Source organism: Microcebus murinus, chromosome 2, assembly GCF_040939455.1.
Source record: "Microcebus murinus isolate Inina chromosome 2, M.murinus_Inina_mat1.0, whole genome shotgun sequence".
Classification (NCBI taxonomy): Eukaryota; Metazoa; Chordata; class Mammalia; order Primates; family Cheirogaleidae; genus Microcebus; species Microcebus murinus.
In genome coordinates this window covers 5,654,996-5,677,520 of record NC_134105.1, presented here as the reverse complement: position 1 = coordinate 5,677,520, position 22,525 = coordinate 5,654,996, and the positions used below count along the sequence as shown (strand labels likewise).

The 22,525-nt window shown below is 43.6% G+C and overlaps 2 protein-coding genes and 1 pseudogene across 4 annotated transcripts in view; 1 reads left to right on the top strand and 2 right to left on the bottom strand.

The window, feature by feature from the left end:
- The window catches only part of PEX14 (peroxisomal biogenesis factor 14), a 133,616-nt gene extending 131,868 nt beyond the window's left edge, over positions 1-1,748 (bottom strand). For 2 of the 3 annotated variants that reach the window (XM_012791416.3, XM_075993908.1), the window contains exon 1: positions 1,658-1,748. In XM_012791416.3, the coding sequence (XP_012646870.2) occupies positions 1,658-1,693 (36 nt within the window). In that variant the 5' untranslated portion in view covers positions 1,694-1,748. Of the gene's footprint in view, positions 1-889; positions 1,017-1,657 lie in introns of those variants that run through there. The other variant, XM_075993913.1, reaches the window with a different exon arrangement.
- Positions 1,749-4,058: 2,310 nt separating this feature from the next.
- DFFA (DNA fragmentation factor subunit alpha) lies at positions 4,059-18,292 on the top strand. The gene is made up of 6 exons (XM_012791417.3): positions 4,059-4,281; positions 7,337-7,498; positions 8,851-8,993; positions 15,008-15,197; positions 15,411-15,559; positions 16,986-18,292. The coding sequence occupies exons 1-6, from the start codon at positions 4,146-4,148 to the stop codon at positions 17,196-17,198; spliced, it is 993 nt and encodes a 330-aa protein (XP_012646871.3). The 5' UTR covers positions 4,059-4,145; the 3' UTR covers positions 17,199-18,292.
- LOC142869670 (uncharacterized) lies at positions 7,867-7,942 on the bottom strand (annotated as a pseudogene).
- Positions 18,293-22,525: the final 4,233 nt, after the last annotated feature.

Sequence of the window (22,525 nt, the reverse complement as noted above, 5' to 3'; positions counted from 1 at the left end):
GATATCCTCTTCCTGAATCCTTCATACTGCTAAGAGAAGCTGGTCCGGGGAACACACCAACTACTTTAAGTGTAATTCCTCTAACAGACTTAACACAAAGAATAAGTAACTTCACCTTATTAGTGTTTCTTGTAAGAAACCCTAAGGGGTGATCTTCCACCTAGAAAGGAAATTAAATACTAGTAAGCTGATGAAAAATCTTAAAGGTGTTTTGACCGGGCATGGCGGCTCACACCAGTAATCCTAGCGCTCTGGGAGGCCCAGGTGGGAGGATGGCTCAAGGTCAGGAGTTCAAGACCAGCCTGAGCAAGAGTGAGACCCTGTCTCTACTAAAAATAGAAAGAAATTAGCTAGACAACTAAAAATATATAGAAAAAATTAGCCGGGCATGGTGGTGCATGCCTGTAGTCCCAGCTACTCGGGAGGCTGAGGCAGAAGGATTGCTTGAGCCCAGGAGTTTGAGGTTGCTGTAAGCTAGCCTGACACCACGGCACTCTAGTCTAGGCAACAGAGCAAGACTCTATCTCAAAAAAAAAAAAAAAAAAAAAAAAAAAAAAGGTGTTTCAAGGAGATGAGAGATGAGTAATGAGGTCTCAAAACCATTTTTTTCTTCCTGTGTAAGCTGAACTAAACTTAAACATGTATGGCCGACTATTGGAGTCACATACCTGGGCTCACTACAGGCTCAATCAGGTACATAATTTGGAGGATGTTACAAACCCTTAATATCCATTTATGCAAAATGGGGGCTAATAACCTGTACTTCATAAAGGTTGTACTGAGCACTAAACGAGATAGTAAACGTAATTTGGCCTCAGCATGACAGTACATCCACAGTTCAATGTAAGGTCTCTCTTAGCCCCTTTCTCCCCACCCCGCCCCACCTCACCTTTGGACTATAAACCCCTTCAGAGGCCTTATCATCATCCAGTACCTCCCGACAGCAGACGCACAGGCGGCAATACTGGTCCTCATGGTCCCCTACTGGGGTGGGATTTGGCTGAATTTGTAGGTGGAAAGCTAGAGCGGAGCCCTTAGCCAATAAAACCAAACCCAGGGAAGAGAGGATGAATTCTCAGCCAAAAGCTTGGTGGCGTCTGTTGTTTACAGTGCGTCCCCTTCCTACTAGCGCACCGAGAGGGTCTGAATATAGTATTTCCGACCCTTCAACTTGGCAAGGATAACTAAAGACGAAGAGTCTGGCAGCCACTCCGGGAGGCTGAGGCTGTGGGGGAGTGGTAACCCTGATGGAGTCAGACCCCACCCGGAGGGGACAGCCAGGAACGATCCAGCCTCTCACCCCCTCTCCTCAAGCAGGGGCCCCTTGCAGCTCCAGGCTGGGGGCTTCCCAAGGGTCCGGCCACCCTTCCCGCCAAGATCAAGTGGGACCGGAGGCGCTGGCAAGAGGAGGAAGAGGAGGCCCGCCGGCGCGGCCAAGCGCCAGATCCCGGGCTCCAGAATGTGGTCAAAGAGGGGTCACCGGGGGAGGGGCCGGGCGGGGAGGACCTGCGGAGGGGCGGGGCTCGAGAGGGGGCGAGGAGCTGGGGCCCCCCAGCTTCAAAGACTCCGGGTCCCTACTCGGCTCTCAACCGTATGCTGAGCGCCCCCTCCAGCCGGGGTCCCCGCCGCCACAGCGGGGCAGTCCCACTCCCCTTACCTGGCTCGGCTGTTCTGCCTGCTCCGAGGACGCCATCTTTCTGAGGCCTGACTAATCTATCGCCGCTGGACGAGGTTTCTCCCAAGCGCCCTCGCTCTCGCTCTCCCGGCCAGACTAAGGTAGCCGGAACAGAGCCGGTCGATGGGGGCGGGGGCGGACTTGGGGCAAAGGGGTGGAACCCGGCTGTCTTAGTTCACCTCGGACAATTTCCATTGTCTCTGCTTTAAAGGAAGATCCGAAGTCTAAATCCTCTTTTGCACTTTTATATGTGTATTATTTTATTGAATTAAACCTACCCGTCCCCGTGGGCAGGGGTGCTGTGGGCATGGGGACTCGCTAAGTATTTAATAATGAATGAATGTGGAGAAACTTAGAAATTAATTCTTAGACATTCAGTTCGGTGCCAGTCATCAAGTGCTTTCTATTTGCCAGGAAAACTACAAATAAAAAGATCCAAGACCCGACCCCTATTCCCAAGCCCAGGCGGAAAACACACACAGTTCCAGCGTCGTAGGGATGAGACTTAGATAACAGTGTGCAGGTCTTGGGAAAACACACTGGAACGTGCTTTTTGGGGAGGAGAGGATTCTATAAGAAACATGATTATCTTATAGTGGTTGAATTGTTAGATTTTTAAACTAAATGTGAAATTACATGAAAAGGGATGCATATAATATGAGAACTATGAGCCAGCCCATATTATAGTTGTGTTTTGGTCCATATGAAGTACTCAGAAGGGTTGCCTTAATTAACAATTCCTCCTACCAAGCACTTTTAAATGCCTACCCTTTTCTTTAGATAGTATCTGATTTCCTAACTCACTTTTTTTAATAAACAAAATATGAAAGGGATTGACTGAACGAATAAGGGCAATTATTTCTAGTTTACATAAAATGCCCTCTTTTAAGTGAGGAACGTTTTTTATTCTTTTTAATTATTCTTTTAATCTTAAGTGTTAGTTTTTTTTTGTTTTTTTTTTTTTTGAGACAGAGTCTCGCTTTCTTGCCTAGGCTAGTGTGAGTGCCGTGGCGTCAGCCTAGCTCACAGCAACCTCAAACTCCTGGGCTCAAGCAATCCTACTGCCTCAGCCTCCCGAGTTGCTGGGACTACAGGCACGAGCCACCATGCCCAGCTAATTTTTTTATATATATATATTAGTTGGCCAATTGATTTCTTTCTATTTTTATAGTAGAGACGGGGTCTCGCTCAGGCTGGTTTTGAACTCCTGACCTTGAGCAATCCGCCCGCCTTGGCCTCCCAGAGTGCTAGGATTACAAGCGTGAGCCACCGCGCCCGGCCAAGTGTTAGTTTTTCAGGAGGAAAAAACAGACTTTTTAGTAAGTATCAGTATTAAAACAAGGATAAATATTAATATGTTGTCAAGTAGCATCTGAACAACTGCAACAGTACGGTGGTTCGCATTTCCCCTTTCCTCCCTGATTTGAGACCTTCATGTTTACTCAATTTAAATAAAGCATGTGGGCTGGGCGCGGTGGCTCACGCCTGTAATCCTAGCACTGGGAGGCCGGGAGGCCGAGGCAGGCGGATTGCTCCAGGTCACGAGTTCAAAACCAACCTGAGCAAGAGCAAAACCCCGTCTCTACTATAAATAGAAAGAAATTAATTAGCCAACTAATATATATATATACACACACAAAAAATTAGCCTGGCATGGTGGCGCATGCCTGCCTACTTGGGCAGCTGAGGCAGGAGGATTGCTTGAGTCCAGGAGTTTGAGGTTGCTATAAGCTAGGCTGACACCACAGCACTCACTCTAGCCTGGCAACAAAGTGAGACTCTGTCTCAGTCAATCAACCAATCAATCAATAAATCATTCATTTTGTTCTCAGGCCCCAACCAAATTTGTACAGCTGAAGCAGGGAATAGAATGGGTGGAAATGTGTGGGTATCTTATGCTACTTTGTTGTGTTTTCATCAAGACTGAAAACTTGTCAGTTTTTAAAATTGAATCCCTTCAAATCAGCCTGCACATTGAGACATCTTACAAATCTTTTCAGGTTAGAAAAGGAAGACCAATTAACACTGTGCAATGACAGACTATTTTATTTAAGTACGTTATGCATCCCATCATCACATATACAAATAGGAGTGCTCTCCTAAAAATTCAATGCGTGTGCTTCGTTATGCAAAATAAGTCCCTATTGACCTCCTTATTAAACGTGCGACTTACAACTCCTAAATATCAATACAATGTAAAAACAAACTCCTCCCGAGCTGAATCCCGTGATATACTAATAATAGCGAAATCGGCTTTGAATCCAGAGACTGCAGTTCCCGGCACGCCTCCGGGTCGCACAGGATTGCCGACTAGAACTACATCTCCCGGCGTGCCCCGGTCCCACGCGTGATTTGCTGCAGCGAGAACTACAACTCCCGGCAGGCCGCGGGAGGGGGATCGAGTAGGAGGACAGCCGCACCTAGCTTCCCGCGACTTCCTGGAGTCAGTCGGGCTCCTACCTTGAAAAGGATGGAGGTGACTGGGAGTGCTGGCGCTCCGGAACCCGGCGAGATCCGGAATCTAAAGCCGTGTCTGCTGCGCCGCAACCACAGCCGCGAACAGCACGGCGTGGCCGCCTCCTGCCTGGAGGAGCTGAGGAGCAAGGGTTGGCAGGGGACCCGGGCGAGGGGCTGGGGGAGCCGGGGCCGCGGGAGGATGTCCGACTGGGCAAGGCGGGGTCTGGAGAGGCGACTGGGGGATTCTTGTAGCTCGGGTGGAGCCTTGGGAGAGAAATGGTCCACGTGCGTTTAGCGATTTATAGATTTCAGGTGCTTAAACGTAATTTATATCGTGTGAGATGCATAGTGGTGGCAGAATAGGAAGAAATGTGCAAATTAAGACAGATTCGGTTTAGGTTTATTGCCTAAAATCACTTAGATACTGGACCAAACCTAGCCCAGTGTATCCTGCCACTGCGGCTCACTAAGGTGGTACCCGCAGCCGAGCCCACAGCAGGGTAGGGGCGGGTTTGCACCATCCGCTCTAGCAGGGACCTGTGCCATAAAGAGGACGCTGCTACTGACCCTTCCTGGAGGTCCAGACAAGGAACGTGAGCCGTGGGTGACTGAGATGACAGGAGTACTGAGCCTGGCGCCATACTGTCACTAGCTTCTTGACCTTGCTCTTAACCGTGTCTCAACGCTCAGTTTTCTCATGGGCAAACTGGATATAATACTCCCAGCCCTGCTTCAAAGGATTGTTGAGACTCTCAAATGAGGTGACATATTCAAATGATTTGCAAGTCTTATTAGCCTGTAGCAACAAATGTTAATTACAAAGACATTTTTACAGGTTAGATGTGTGAGTTAGCCCCAGGCAGTTCCTGTCAGAGTGTGTGCAGTTCCTCCACCCAACAGATAGCATATAGAAGTTTTTCAGGGACCCAGGAGCAACCAAAGCACTATAAATGCCTTGGTGATATAGATCTTTGCCATATAAGTGTTTATATATTTTTTCGTGGCCTTAGGTTACTTCAATTTTAGTGCCGATTCAGAGTATTGGCTGGATGTACTTGGCACAGAGGCCTGTGTTCTTTGTAGCTCAGCCCACAAGGCTTGCTGTTCTATTTAGGTGGTAGACATCATTGCAGAGGGATATTTGTAGTAAGCTATTTCTGCTTACATCAGTCCTGTTAGCATTTTAGACACTGCCATCACTAAATGGGATGGTAAGAGACCTGCCCGAGAGAAGTCTTTTGCCCAGTGATAATGAAAATGAAAAGCTAGCGCTAGAAGCTTCTGCTTCTCTTATACTTTCCTATAGGTTAGAAAAGGTACAAAGGAAGATACTACAAGAACAAAAAGCATTTCCTTCCTTTTTTTTTCTTTTTTTTTACATTTGTCACACAGGAGAATTTAAGGCTGGGTATAGTGGCTCACACCTGTAATCCCTGTGCTTTGGGAGGTTCAGACAGGATTGCTTGAGGCCAGGTGTTCGAGATCAAGCTGGGCAACATAGCAAGATTTCATCTCTACAAAAAATTTTTTTAAAAACTTAGCTGGACTCTGGGAGGCCGAGACAGGAGAATCGCCCAAAGTCAGAAGTTCAAAACCAGTCTGAGCAAGAGCAAGACCCCATCTCTACTAAGAATAGAAAGAAATTAATTGGCTAACTAAAAATATATAGAAAAAAAATCAGCTGGGCATGGTGGCGCATGCTTGTAGTCCCAGCTACTTTTTTTCCCCGGCATATTATAGGGGTACAGATTTTAAGGTTTCAATAAATGCCCTTTCCCCCCTCCCCCCACAAGTCTGAGTCTCCAGCATGACCATCCCCCAGATGGTGCACATCTCACTCATTATGTATGTATATACCCCCTCCCATCTGCCCAATACCCTATTACTGTAGTACCTATGTGTCCACTTAGGTGCTGCTCAGTTAATACCAGTTTGCTGGTGAGCATATGTGGTGCTTGTTTTTCTATTATTGGGACACTTCACTTAGTAGTATGGGTTCCAGCTCTAACCAGGAAAATATAAGATGTGCTATATCGCCGTTGTTTCTTAGAGCTGAATAGTACTCCATGGTATACATATACCACATTTTATTAATCCATTCTTGGATTGATGGGCACTTGGGCTGTTTCCACAGCCTTGCAATTATGAATTGTGCTACTATAAACATTCGTGCAGGTGTTTTTTTTGTAGAGTGTCATTGGATCTTTTGGGTAGATGCCCAGGAATGGGATTGCTGGATCAAATGGTAGATTCACTTGTATCGCTTTAAGGTATCTCCATATTGCTTTCCACAGAGGTTGAACTAGTTTGCAGTCCCACCAGCAGTGTAGGAGTGTTCCCCTCTCTCCACATCCACGCCAGCATCTATTGTTTGGAGACTTTTTGATAAAGGCCATTCTCACTGGAGTTAAGTGATACCTCATTGTGAGCCTGGGAGTTTAAGGTTGCTATGAGCTAAGCTGACGCCACGGCACTCTAGCCTGGCAAAAGAGCGAGACTCTGTCTTAAAAAGAAAAAAGAAAAACTTAGCTGGGCATGATGGTGTGTAGCTGTACTCCTAACTACTCAGAAGGATCTGCTTTAGCAGAAGGATTGCTGGAGCTCAGTAGTTCAAGGTTGCAGTGAGCTGTGATCATGCCACTGTACTCCAGCCTGGGACACAGAGGGGGACCCTGTCTCTAAAAACATAAGTAAATAAAAATTTTTTGATTAAAAATATAGGAGAATTTAAGAGGAACACTGAATAAATGAATGAGAGATGGCTTATTCATAATAAATCAAACCAGACATGGGTTGGTTGTTTATTCAAGTAAAAACTCCAGTGCCGCCTATACACTGGTGCTGAGTAGCTGTAGTGAACACATTTTTAGGAGCCAGACAGTGTGGGTTTAAATCACCTCTACCACTTACTGTGTGATCTTGGATAAGTTACTTAACCTCACTGAGCCTTGGGTTCATCATCTATAAAATGGGAATAATAATAGTACCTACCTTATAGGATTGCTATGAGATTAAATGCTGTAACTTAGAACAGTACTGGGCACATGGTGTTATATTAGTGTTGACATTTATGGTTGTTACTATAGTTATTACTACAAACTAGGAATTCTGCTTGGCTTTAGAGGCATACATATTGAGAGTATAAGGATGGATATAATTTCCTTATGAATATTTCTCAGTTGCCAAATATTTTACTCTTCTCAGCCTGTGACATTCTGGCCATTGATAAGTCCCTGACACCAGTCACCCTGGTCCTGGCAGAGGATGGCACCATAGTGGATGACGATGATTACTTCCTGTGCCTACCTTCTAATACTAAGTTTGTGGCATTGGCCAATAATGAGAAGTGGGCATACAACAATTCAGGTAAGAAACAATAGCCATATATAAAATGGCCTATGCAATACAGCATCCATCATATTCCTTTTATTGCAAAAGCAATTTGTTGCTGTTTGTCTATCCTTTTAAGCATTTATGCAGCAAACATTTACTGACCACCTTCTATGTCCCAGACACAATGCTGAATCCTGAGGACACACAGTCCCAGTTCTCAACTATCTCACAGACTGACAGCAACTAAACGCAGTATGGCGGGGAGATCAGCACTGCAGGTGGGAGTCAGGCCACCTGGGTCTGAATCCTGTTTTTCCCATTTACTAGCCAGGTGACTTTGTGCAAATTACATAACCTCTCAGTGCCTTACTGACATAATAACCGTAGTACCTGTCTCCTAACATTGTTGTTTTCAATTAGCAATAATCGCGCCTCGGATAAAACTCATTGGCTACGATACTGCCGCTGCGCAAAGCTTCCTAGGATTGTTGTAAGAATAATATAGTGCATATCAAACCAGAGTTTCTCACTAATACTGTTGCCATTTGGGGCTGGAGAATTCTTTATTGCAGAAAGGCTGCTTTGTATGTTTAGGACGTTTAGTAGCATCCTTAGATGCCAGTATCGTCCCCTACCTGAACTGTGACAACCAAGAAAGACTGCAGATATTGTCAGATGTTTCTCAGAGGGCAAAATCACTTCCAGTTGAGAACCACTGATATGAAGCATTTAGATCTTAGCTGGCGTGCAGCAAGTCCTCAATCAATGTTACCTGTCACTATCATCATCATCATCATCACTGGAGATACAAAAGGGACCAACATTGATGATCAGGGATCAAAGAACTAAAGAAGTGTCTTAAGAAAACTCCTTCAGCCATTAAATTTAGGAAATCACCTTTTAGCGAGGGCTCTACCAGTACCCTTTGTACTCAGGCCCAAGGGACAGCAAATAGTGGCTACAGCCCCTCCAATTAAGGAAGGGACCAATCCCTAAGCACCAGAGAAGTGCTGGTGAGAATGAATGTTTTTATACACACAGGACACACCTAGACAAAAAGTAACCAGAAGAGAATTGTGATAGGATCTTGGGTGTGTGTGACCATACATTGAATTTAAGTGGCTTCTTTCCATAGAAGAACACAGATCAGTTTCACAGGGACATAAACCGAAGAGGGAGGAGGAAGGAAACTTATGGTCCAAGATGGGGATTGACTTTCCTGTGAATCCTTGAGATGAGGTGCTTCCTTCACTACTGAAATATTTCTAAATGGTCAGTCAGAAGGATGCAGACATCCTGAAAGGGGCTGTGTGTGTCAGGGAAAGAGCTGAAAACAGTACTTCAAATTGCTCTGACCATGACTGGCATTTTCTCCCATTTATCAGATGGAGGGACAGCTTGGATTTCCCAAGAGTCCTTTGATGTAGATGAAACGGACAGTGGGACAGAGTTGAAATGGAAGAATGTGGCCAGGCAGCTGAAAGAAGATCTATCCAGCATCATCCTCCTGTCAGAGGAGGACCTCCAAGTAAGCTACCTTCTTAGCTGCCCCTCTGCAGCCCCCGGCACCTTCTTAGCTTCCATAAAGTCTTGCCATAGTAATTCCATCATTTATTAATTCTTAATTTTTAAATAATGCTCAAATTACAACTAAGATTATTCACTTTATAGTTCTCACCTAAAATAATATTTTTGGGGCCAGGCACAATGGCTCACACCTGTAATCCTAACACTCTGGGAGGCTGAGGCAGGAGGATTGCTTAAGGTCAGGAATTCTAGGCCGGGTGCGGTGGCTCATGCCTGTAATCCTAGCACTCTGGGAGGCCGAAGCGAGTGGATCGTTTGAGCTCAGGAGTTCAAGACCAGCCTGAGCAAGAACGAGACCCCGTCTCTACTAAAAATTAAAAAAAAAGTTAATTGGCCAACTAAAAATAGAAAAAAATAAAGAAATAAAAAAAAATTAGGGGGGAGGGGGAGTAAGGGCATTTATTGAAACCTTAAAATCTGTACCCCCATATGCCGAAATAAAAAAAAAACAAAAAAAAATTAAGAAAAAAAAGGAATTCTAGACCAGCTTGAGCAAGAGCAAGACCCCGTCTCTACCAAAAATAGAAAAAAAATGTAGCCAGGAGGCTGAGGCAAGAGGCTCGCTTAAACCCAGTAGTTGGAGGCTGCAGTGAGCTATGATGACACCACTGCACTCTACCCAGGGCAACAGAGGGAGACCCTGTCTCAAAAAATGATAATAAATAGTAATTTTTCAGCGCTTGCTATGTATCAGAATCACCTGTAGGTTTTTGTTTTTTGTTTTTTTTTCTGAGACAGTCTCACTTCGTTGCCCAGGCTAGAGTTAGTGCCGTGGTCTCAGCCTAGCTCACAGCAACCTCAAACTCCTGGACTCAAGCGATCCTGCTGCCTCAGCCTCCCGAGTAGCTGGGACTACAGGCATGTGCCACCATGCCCGGCTAATTTTTTATATATATATATATATATATATATATATATATATATATTAGTTGGCCAACTAATTTCTTTCTTTTTTTTTTTTTTTTTTTTTTTTTTTCAATCACACAAGAGGAGGTTTATTTTCTGGCTAGCCAGGGTCCAAGCCCCAGAGCACCAACACAGTGGCCACTCTCGCAGGCAAGGACCTTCTTTCTATTTATAGTAGAGACAGGGTCTCGTTCTTGCTCAGGTTGGTTTCGAACTCCTGAACTCAAACGATCCACCCGCCTCGGCCTCCCAGAAAGCTAGGATTACAAGCGTAAGCCACTGCACCTGGCCCACCTGTAGGTTTTTTTAATGCAGATGCCCAGGCCCTACCCTAGACCTGTTTCAGTGGACTGTGGGGTTGAGGATGCGCTGCTGAAGAATGTAGCGTTGGAGTAGCTGGATTCATATCCCAGCTCTATCACTATGACTTTGAGCCAGCAGCTTAGCTTAGCTTCTCTGCTTGTGTTTTCTCTTCAGTAAAGCTGGAATAAAAATAGTATGTTTTTATTCAAGGAATACTCACTGAGTCCCCGCCCTGTGCTTGGCATGGTTCTGTGTGCTGGGCGTACAGTGGCGAACAAGCCATACCCAGTCTCTGCTGTGGTGGAACGTGCATTCTGATGAGGGGGCAGACGAACAGGAAAGCATATTGGACAAGGTGGCATGCAGAGAGTGGTGGGGGCTACTCTAGACTGGGATTCCTCTTTGAGGAAGGGATGTTTTGGTTATTTTTTAAACTAATTTATTTTAAAGAGTAATGCAAAAATATTCACATGGTTCAAAATCCAAGAGGTATGGAAAGATAGATATACAGGTAGCTGAAACGTGAAAATAACACAAACGTCCATCAACTGTTGAATGGATAAACAAGATGTAAATCCATACAATGGAGGCCAACGAGGTGGCTCACGCCTGTAACCCTAGCACTCTGGAATGCCAAGTCAGGAGGATCACTTGAGCTCAGGAGTTCAAGACTAGCCTGAGCAAGAGTGAGACCCCGTCTCTACTAAAAACAAAATTTAGCTGGGTATGATGGCGCACGCCTGTAGTCCCAGCTACTCAGGAGACTGAGGCAGGAGGATTGCTTGAGCTTAGTAGTTTCAGGTTGCAGTGAGCTGTAATGATGCCACTGCACTCTACCCAGGGCGACAGAGGGTATCTCAAAAAAAAAAAATCCATACAATGGAATATTATATGACCATAAAAGGATAGAATATTAATACGTGCTACTACATGGATGAACCTTGAAAACATGCTAAGCAAAAGAAGGCAGACATGAAACCACATTATGTTATGACTGCATTTATGCAATTTGTAGAAATGGCCAGAATATGTAAATCTACAGAAATAGAAAGTAGGTTAATGGTTGCCCAAGGTCGAGGGGGGCTAAGGAGAAACAGGGAGTTTCTTTTTAGGGTAATAATGATGTTCTAAAATTGATTGTGGTGACGGTTGCACAACTCTGTGAATATACTAAAAGCAATTAAATTGTATACTTTATATAGGCGAATTGTATAGTATGTGAATTGTATCTTAATAAAGCTATTGGAGAAAAAGTGCATACATGAAAAGTCTGAGCCCTGCCCAAACCACCCAAATCTCTCTTCCTGGAGACAACTGATCAGTTTCCTATTCCAGAGATATTATATATACAAACATATGCATATGTTTTCTCCTTCTCCCCTTCTTTACACAAATAGAGGCGCATATCTGTGCTTCCATTGTATATTAAAGAAATATTTGGAGTACTCTAGATCAATATAGAAAAGGCATCCTTGTTCTTTTTTGCCACTGCATGTTGTTCCACTTCATACATACACCATGATTTTTTTTTAATGAGACCCATCCCCCATTGATGGACATTTGGGTTTTCATCAGTCTTGCTATTCTAGACAGTGCTGTAAAAGCTCATACCAATGCTATTTTGCACACATGCTTATCTGTAGAATAAATTCATAGAAGTATAATTGCTGAATTCAAGGGTACCTGCATTTAGCTGGGCATGCCTGTAGTCCCAGCTACTCAGGAAGCTGAGGCAGTAGGATAGCTTAAGCCCAGGAGTTTGAGCTTACTGTGAGCTAGGCTGATGCCACGGCACTTTAGCCCAGGCAACAGAGTGAGACTCTGTCTCAAAAAAAAAAAGAAAAAGGGCGGGGCACAGTGGCTCACGCCTGTAATCCTAGCACTCTGGGAGGCCCAGGTGGGCGGATCGCTTGAGGTCAGGAGTTCGAAACCAGCCTGAGCAAGAGCGAGACCCCATCTCTACTATAAATAGAAAGAAATTAATTGGCCAACTAATATACATAGAAAAAATTAGCCGGGCATGGTGGCACATGCCTGTAGTCCCAGCTACTCGGGAGGCTGAGGCAGCAGGATTGCTTGAGCCCAGGAGTTTGAGGTTGCTGTGAGCTAGGCTGACGCCACGGCACTCGCTCTAGCCCGGGCAACAAAGCAAGACTCTGTCTCAAAAAAAAAAGAAAAGAAAAGAAAAGAAAAAGGGACAACAAAACAAAATGGTAGGTGCATTTGATAAACATTAGCAGGTGTCCAAGAGGTGATGATTATACTGACAGCTAAAGAACAAGATGGAGCTTACATGGAAAGCTTGCAGCTAGCGTTCTAGGCAGAGGGAAGGCAGGAGCAAGCTTGATTTCTTTCTTTCTTTTTTTTAAGAAACAAAAAGTGAGGTCCCTTCCCATCCCAACAGACTATTATGATATACCCTTAGAATATGGAGCATAGTAGGCCTTACCAAAATAGGGGCATCAGAACGAGTTTGTCAGAGTTGAGCCCTGACAGCTAGGCTCCAGAGGGAAGCTTAGGACACTCAAAGAGCTTACAAGGCAGGCCACCCATCACAGGGACTGCAGGCCATGAGGACAGATGGGAGGGAAGGGAAGACCACAGGGATCATTTGCACGCAGTTGTGAGGATTTGAACTATGACTGCGATTCTTGGGACGTCAGTTACCCTCTTTTGTCTCATTTTCTTCTGTAAAATGAGGGGAATACAAATAGCTGATACCTACCTACCTCATGAGGTTCATACTTCTTGAATTTTGAACCTTGTGAATATGTTGATATTACCTGTTTAACCCTTTGCACTCGCTTTTTTTCTCCATTCCTTTATTCTACTTGGGATTTAATTTTTTAAATACCCCAGATTTTACAAAAACTGGAGTTTCTTTGCGTACAAACTTATTTATTTGGATTTTTTAATATTTTAAATTATTGATACATTCAAAGAGTAATTTTAATCTCTATAATCTTTCATTGTGTGAGCTGCTACTGATGCTAACTGTGTCAGGTCACACTTAATATCCAAGTGCAAAGGGTTAAAATAAAACTTTATGCAGTAGCCCTATAATATGCTGAAATTAAAAAAAAAAAAGGAGATTGAGAAAAAAAAGAACTATGCAGTATAAAAGTTTAAAATAATTAAAAAGTCATCTCCCTCAGAAGAGCCTTTCCCAATCTAGTACACGTGAGGTGTTCCTTACTTCAGAGATTGAACATGTTATTTAAAAGCTAAATATAGGTTACTATGTTTTAAAAATAGAATCTTAAAGCCATGACCATGTATAATAAAAATGGTTGCTGGGCACAGTGGCACATGCCTCTATTCCCAGCTACTTAGGAGGCTGAGAAGGGAGGATTGCTTAAGACTAGGAGTTTGAGGCTAGCCTGGGCATCATGACAAGACCCCATCTCTAACAAATAAAAAAAAAAAAATTATCCAGGCATGGTGGCAAGTGCCTATAGTAAAGAAAATCTCGGGCCAACTATGGTGGTTCAAGCCTGTAATCCCAACACTTCAGGAGGCCAAGGCAGGAGGATTGCTTGAGGCCTGAATTTGAGACCAGCCTGGGCAACATAGTGAAACCCCATCTCTACAAAAAATAAAATTAGGCCAGGCACGGTGGCTCATGCCTATAATCCTAGCACTCTGGGAGGCTGAAGCAGGTAGATCGCTCAAGGTCAGGAGTTTAAAACCAGCCTGAGCAAGAGCGAGACTCTGTCTCTACTAAAAATATAGAAAGAAATTAATTGGCCAACTAAAAATACATAGAAAAAATTAGCTGGGCATAGTGGCGCGTGCCTGTAGTCCCAGCTACTTGGGAGGCTGAAGCAGAAGGATTGCTTAAGCCCAGGTTTTTGAGGCTGCTGTGAGCTAGGCTGACACCACGGCACTCTAGCCCATGTAACAGAGTGAGACTCTGTCTCAAAATAAAGTAAAATTAGCCAGATGTGGTGATGGCACCTGTAGTCCCAGCTACTCGGCAGGATGAGGAAAGAGGATCACTTGAGCCCAGGAGTTGCAAGCTGCGGTGAGCTATGATTACACCACTGCCCTCCAGCCTGGGTGGCAGAGTGAGAACCTATAAAAAATTTTTTTTCAAAAATAAAAATCCATATGATTAAAATCAGAGGAATTTTTGCTTAAAACAACTTTATATTGATTCATTGAATAAATGATAAGACAACTCCTGTATATTCTGTACAGATGAGTTTGTAAATACTGGGGTTTTCTTTTGTTTGTTTGTTTTTGAGACAGAGTCTTACTCTGTTGTGAGCCTAGCTCACAGCAACCTCAAACTCCTGGGCTCAAGCGATCCTCCTGCCTCAACCTCCCGAGTAGCTGGAACTACAGGCACGCACCACCATGCCTGACTAATTTTTTTATATATATTTTTAGTTGTCCGGCTAATTTCTTTCTATTTTTAGTAGAGATTGGGTCTTGCTCAGGCTGGTCTTGAACTCCTGAGCTCAAATGATCCACCCACCTCGGCCTCCCAGAGTGCTAGGATTACAGGCATGAGCTACTACACCTGGCCTCTTTTGTTTTTAATGAGGCACCAAGGCAACACTTTCCCAATTTTAACACTAGAAGAAAACTGGGAAAATCACATGCTTTTCTCTTGACTCTCGACCAGCCATAGTGGGTAACTGTGGGAAGCAGATGAAATGAGTTCTTGAGAATATTTAAGTGACAGAACACCATGCTTACAAAGCCCTTGTAGATTTCTTAGTGGCTGTATTTGTTTGTCAGGTGCTCATTGATGTTCCATGTTCAGACCTGGCTCGGGAACTGTGCCAAAGTTGTGCCACCATTCAGGGGCTCCAGAACACACTCCAGCAGGTGCTTGACCAGAGAGAAGAAGCCCGTCAGTCCAAGCAGCTCCTGGAGCTTTATCTCCAGGCTTTGGAGAAGGAGGGCAGCATCTTGTCAAAGCAGGAAGGTAGGACTCTCTCCTGGGGGAGTGACTCTGAGAACTCGGGGCCAATGGAGCTTTCCCTTGAAAGAGGACCTCGTGTTTGCAATGCAGTCAGAAACACTGAAGCCACATGGGATCTTGGAATGACATGTTTCTCTCTTGCCCAGCTGACTACTCTGGCTGGTTGGTTGTGTGATCACCTGGCGTGCTGATCTCTGTCTCGCATCTCCTTTGCAGAGTCCAGAGCTGGCTTCAGTGAAGAGGTAGATGCAGTTGACACGGGTATCAGCGGAGAGATCTCTGAAATTACACTGACAAGCCAGATCCTCACTGCACTGAAGGAGAAGCCTGCCCCAGAGCTGAGTTTATCTAGTCAGGATTTGGAGGTGGGCAAGAACCAGGGTCTCTGAACTGCAGAGAATGGCGTGCCTTGGAGATGTAAGGTTACCGTGCAGAGGCATGTATGGGATTTTTTTTCACCTCTGCAGACCGTGAATCTTAGCTGCCGATTTGCCTATTATATACCAAAGCATTTACAAACATCTCATTTAATCTAAATCACAATGGCTTTTTAAAAAAATGAGTGCACTTCCTCAGATCATTAAACACTACCCTCTGGTCCAGAGTCAGTAGTGAAATGACTAAACCTGACAGGGAGGACTAGCAGGGCTCCATCTTCTGAGATGCCTTCTGCTTCTGTCAGTGGTCAAATAAGATCCATAGTCAATCCTGAGGTCTGTATGAAAAAGCAAATTGAGGGTATCGTTCATACTGGCCGTCTAAGACCAGGGAACTAGAAGCTTGACAAAGGAAACCCTTTAGGGTGGGTATTACTAATTCTTTTCCTTGTCCTTGTCCCAAGTACCTCCATATTGTAGACAAAAGGGAAGGATACCATTGACATGAGCTCGGGTAAATTTCCTGTAGGTGGAGGACTTTAGAGTTGATCCAAGTAAACTTCTTTCCAAAGATCCTTTCCTGTTGGTATTGTATGGTAAGAAATTGACCATTTACTGTGAAAGAAAGCTGGCATTTCAGTGTAAAGAGATAACATAAACTGATGTTGCCCAGTCGTGTTCCCCTAAAGAACCTTATCAGAGGCAGGGCGCCTATAATCCCAGCACTTTGGGAGGCCAAGGACAAGAGGACTGCTTGAGGGCAGAAGTTCAAGACCACCTGAACAATATAGTGAGACCCCTATCTCTACAAAAAAAATTTTTTTTAATTAGCCAAGTGTAGTGGAATGCACCTGTGGTCCCAACTGCTCAGGAGGCTAAGGCAAGAGGCTTGCTTAAGCCCAGGAGATCAAAGTTATAGTGAGCTATGATCACACCACTGCACTCCAGCCTAGGCAGTAAAGGCCACTATCTCTTAAAAAAACATAAAATAACTAATCATCTTTTAAAAACAAAAATCAGCTGGGCACAGTGGCTCATGCCCGTAATCTTAGCACTCTGGGAGGCTGAGGCAGGCAGATTATTTGAGCTCAGGAGTTAGAGACCAGCCTTAGCAAGAGCAAGATCCTGCCTCTACTAAAATATAGAAAAGAAATTAGCTGGACAGCTAAAAATATACAGAAAAAGTTAGCCCGACATGATGGTGTGTGCTTGGAGTCCCAGCTACTTGGGAGACTGAGGCAGGAAGATCGCTTGAGCCCAGAAGTTTGAGGTTGCTGTGAGCTAAACTGACACCATGGCACTCTAGCCCGGGCAACAGAGCAAGACTGTGTCTCAAAAAAAAAAAAAAATCAAGAGAGCAGCAAGTAAGGAGCACAGAAGTAGTGGTTCTCAGTGGTTCTTATTCTTGCTGCAGTTGGTTACCAAAGAAGACCCCAAAGCACTGGCTGTTGCTTTGAACTGGGATATAAAGAAGACAGAAAACGTTCAACAGGCCTGTAACCAGGAACTCGCCCTGCGCCTGCAGCAAATACAGAGCTTGCATTCTCTCAGGAACATTTCTGCAAGGAAGAATTCACTACCTGGAGAGCTGCAGAATCCTAAACGAGCCAGACAAGATCTTACATAGTTACAGCTGGAAATGTGCCAATGGGAACCCTGTGGCCTTGGTTTTTGTCAGCCTGGTGATTTTACTACCTACATACTACTCTAGCCCCTGCCTTAGAGTATGTTCTGGATCAGGCTGTAAGGCTGGCTTTATGCTCTCTCCAGAAAAGCTACTCAGGTCTCAACATGTCCTTCTACCAGTTTTGAATGATATAGCTGCACCAACAGTATCCCACCTCCTCTGATTACACATTCTTATGTTCCTTATTTAAAAGCAATCATCGGCCGTGCGCGGTGGCTCACGCCTGTAATCCTAGCTCTCTGGGAGGCCGAGGCGGGCGGATTGCTCAAGGTCAGGAGTTCAAAACCAGCCTGAGCAAGAGCGAGACCCCGTCTCTACTATAAATAGAAAGAAATTAATTGGCCAACTGATATGTATATAAAAAATTAGCCGGGCATGGTGGCGCATGCCTGTAGTCCCAGCTACTCGGGAGGCCGAGGCAGTAGGATCGCTCGAGCCCAGGAGTTTGAGGTTGCTGTGAGCTAGGCTGACGCCACGGCACTCACTCTAGCCTGGACAACAAAGTGAGACTCTGTCTCAAAAAAAAAAAAAAAAAATAAAAGCAATCATCAAGGGCAATGAAAAGAAATTGTCATATTTTTGGACTCATTATCTTTATCCTAAAGATAGAACTGCAGAATTTAAAACACAGATAGAGGTATAAAAAGTGACATAATAGAGTGTTGATTATGGCCACAAAGTTGTTTCTCAAGTTAATGAATTTTTTTGTTTAAAGGCACACATTAAGTTTGCAGACCATTGGGACATACAGAGTCTATCTACTTCACCATTTCTAATTTCTAATTCAGTATTGTGAAATTATATCTGTTACCACTGTGAAACTCTTCGGTTTTCTAATATGTTTTATCAGCAGGGGGTATGAAAGGTCATTAAAGTGGTTTCGATGTGATATGACTCCAAGCCTCTCTGGCTGCAAAGCAGAGCTCTTCTGGTTGTCGCCTCCTGTTTCTGTACAAACTTGTTCTGCAGGTTTTGTAATCTATAACACACTCTTCTTGCAGGGAAAAGATGATTAAATCGTTATCATTGACTTACTTGACTTTTGTAAGTGCGTGCTTAGATGAGAATAGAATGTTATTAATAGATAAATTCCTGGGGAGAAGGTGGGGCACAAAAAACAATTAAAAAGAACTTCCTTCTATGATCATCTTCAAGGAAGGCTCAGATCTGTTCAGCTTCTTTTTACTAATGCCTTATACTTATTAGCCCCTTTACTTCCTTTTTTATAGCTTATTCTGAAAAATAAAAATATTTCTTTCTGCAGAATGGGCTATTTATAAATAAAATAAAAAATAAAAATATAGCTTATTTTGGAATACCTTCTGAATTATCCTTAAATAGAAGCCATAGCTGATAACCTACCCACACTCATAAGATCATCAGTATGATACTCTGGATTTAATATTTCAGGAGAAGCAAAAGGAAAATAACGTCTAATATTAATGGCATGTATATCACTGTCTGAACATGACCAAAGGCACATTGAGGCTGCCGGAGGCTTTTACTTCCACATTGAATTACTGTGAACTTGACAGAGGCAGGCTGGCCTGGGTGTGCAGTGATTGTCAGCTCAAATACCACAAGTAGCATTGTCCTTGGTGATGGGATTTCCCAGAACAGTAAAGTTCTGAACAAGATAACATCTATCCTTGATTTACAAAGCAGCTACATTCCTAGAAATCCAGGGCACATTAAAACTGCAAAAAAATACTTTGTGCTTGCCAGGCACAGTGGCTCACACCTATAATCCCATCACTTTGGGAGGCCAAAGGGGGAAGATGGCTTGAGGCCAGGAGTTTGAGAGCAGCCTGAGCAACATGGTAAGACCCCCATCTCTACAAAAAATAGAAAAATTAGCCAGGCATGATGGCACATGCCTGTAGTCCCAGCTACTCTGGAGGCTGAGGCAAGAGGATCACTTGAGCCCAGGAGTTTGAGGTTGCAGTGAGCTATGATGACACCACTGCATTTTAGCCTAGGCTGCAGAGTGAGACCCTGTTAAAATAACCTTTGTGCTTGTATATAAAACAATTACTTTCATATAAGATCATTTTTAACATGTTTTCATCTATATGAATGTCCAGCATGATACTGAAAAGTCATGCATGATGTGGGACAATTCTTCCTGTCCTGTGCATTGCAGAAAAACTAGTATCCCACCACTTAACCCACCCAATGCCAGTAGTAACCCAGTCACTGAGATAACTAAAAGTGTCCACACATTTCCAAAACACCCCTGGAGGGACAGTAATGCCCATCAAGGATTTTTCTAACAGTCTGTAGTCTGTTGTGTATTGGCACTTAACACATTTGAGCCTCACAAAACCAGGTGAGTGAGGCAGGGCATGGCTTGTCATCCTTCGTTGCATACATGAGCAAAGTTGGGTTCAGGGACTTGCCTCATGTCACAAGGCTATTGAGAAGGACCAGGAATCAAAAACAGGTCTTCTGCTTCTAACTCCAGCACTCTTCCTACTTCTCTGTATTTTCTCTTAGGTCCACACATTTTTCAATTCTATACCCAGACCACTGGTTTTCTTATACCCCATGTAATAAGTTGGCAGCCTTGCCAACTGGGAAAGGCCTCGTGTGTCTACACTATAACTGCCAAAACCTTTCTACTGGCAGTCGTGCTGGTGTCAAGCAGCAAATAAACCTCGGTGAACTCACCTTACAGTTTACACAGTAGCAAACTAGATTCCGGAAATACAGAATGGTATCTCTATTCACCATTTAGATTGACTCCTTCATGTTTGCCCTCCTAAATTAAAATATTTCTGTCAAATACACAGTAAAGCTTTAGTTGACAGGTCTGGGTGTCGGTATTCCGTACTTGAAACAAACCCGCCAAGCACCTCTACTGGATAGGATAATGCAAAAGGTACTATAGGTTTTGGAAAGAGATAAACATTGAGTCTAACCTCTTGGGACCGTAGGTTAGCCTAAGGCCCCAAGGTTGAAGGAGTTAAACAAAGTTCATAGAACCTAGTACATAGCAGACAAGCAGAGAGTGCTTCCCTTTCGTTGCTGGGGTGCAGGAGGACCCTATCAACAAGTCAGTAAGGCAAAGACTACTGCAAACTCTAGCCCAGATGTGTAGTGACAGCAGTTGCAAACATATCATACTGTCCCCAGTACCATTTACATTCCCTCCAGAACGTGTAGGATAGAAACATGGCAGCACAGCAATATATCTAAAAATAGAGAGCGAGCAAGCAGGGCATGCCTGTTCTTATGGTAGGAGAAAAAAAATGTGAAAAAAAGCAGCTGGGGCTAATGAACTCTACATTAACCATATTCCATTCTTTCAACTTAAGTCAAATGTGGGTCCCCATTAGGCAATTGGCTTTGACAGGAGCTATGCTAATTACCACTTACCAACCTTTAATTTCTGGGTAAAAGCAAAAGAAAAAAACTAATGGATTTTTCATTTTCCAGAGAGAAAGGAATAAAATAATAGTAGTCTGTAAAAAAACAAAACACTGCATTAATTATAAGATTATTAATGTGATTAATGTGCCTTTACTAACCAGATTGTTTAGCTGTTTAATTTCATAATTATCCAATTTTATTTTTTGGCTTCAGGGTTTTTCTCCATTTCATTTGTAGAGTTTTATCTTAAATTATTTATTCAGGCTGTATCTTAATACACTTGAGGTTCTGGGTTTTTTTTTTGTTTTTTTTTTTTGAGACAGGATCTAGCTCCTCTGTTGCCCAGACTGGAGTGCAGTGGCACAATCCTCACTCACTGTAACTTCAAATTCCTGGGCTCAAGCAATTCTTCTACCTCATCCTCCCCAATAGCTAGGACTACAGGTGTAGGCCACCATGCCTGGCTAACTTTTTTATTTTTTTGTAGAGGCAGGGTCTCACTATGTTGCCCGGGCTGGTTTCAAACTCCTGGCCTCAAGCAATCCTCCTGCGCAATCCTCCTGCCTCTGCTTCCCAAAATGCTGGGATTACAGGTGTGAGCTGCCACACTCAGCTCTACTTGAGGTTTTTAAGGACCTTGGGAGGGATCTAGTATGACCACCAATCCGCTGCCTGAGTCCTCTACACATCCCTGACAGTGAGGTCCTCCGTCCCGTTTGAGAATCTCCAGGAGGGGGACAGGCTCACTCCCCGGGAGGTACGCTGCATTTTCACTTAATCTTAGCCAAAAGGCTGAGAAGTGATACACTGCATTTTCAGGTGGTAGACCCTTAAAGTTCGCTATTTGCTTAAATGAGATAAAACAACACTTGTTTCCAAGGCTTTTGGATCACAGAGATTTTAAAACTTATTTTAAAAAAAGACAACACTTGTGCAGTTACAAGGAAGTGAACCAACAGGTTAATGCATAGATACTAGATTTTCTTTAGTATTTTTCAGTATTATTTTAAAAGAACTATCACCAAAAAATTCTACCTTTTCCTCCAGCTTATAATTATTTTAATAAGACATCTTCCATGATGTTTCTGGTAATGGAAAAAAAATAAGAAATATTTTTGATCACTTAACTATTAATGTTTAAAATGCAAATGGATAGCAAAATCATTTCTCACTAAAAAAAAAATGCAAATGGAAAGTATACATTACTGTTTTATTAGCATTATTTATAAGAAGTTAGAAATAGTACATTGCCCAGCTTTCCTTTGCCTCTTCTAGTCTAGAAACAGAGAATTTCTTCTTTTTTAATACCTTAATGATGTTCCCTTTTCTGATTTGTTCCGAATGGAATCCATTTCTCTACTGAAGAAGCTACTGTTGTTAAGACAACCCCTGAATTCAGCAGGTACTGCTTAAATCAAGTTAAGTATCTCCCTTGAGTTTCCAAAAACCTGGAATGCTTTGCTGTCAGACCTGAAATAGGAATACTATGAAGGGATTTCTGTCAAATGCTTGTCCTCAATTCATCCTCAGCATTTAAGGATCTATTCTGGTGCCAAATACTGGAAATAACAAGAGAATGAATTTGACCTTTTCCAGGGCCTGATGACCCACATCTACACACCTGACTATACTAAACTACAGAGAGGAAGTTTAAGAAAAATCTATCAGGCCAGGTACAGTGGCTCACACTTGTATTCCTAGCACTCTGGGAGACTGAGGCAGGAGGATCGCTTGAGGTCAGGAGTTAGAGACCAGCCTGAGCAAGAGTGAGACCCCGTCCCTACTATAAATAGAAAAAATTAGCTGGGCATGTTGGCATATACCTCTGTAGTCCCAGCTACTGGGGAGGCCAAGGCAGGAGGATCGCTTGAGCCCAGGAGTTTAAGGTTGCTGTG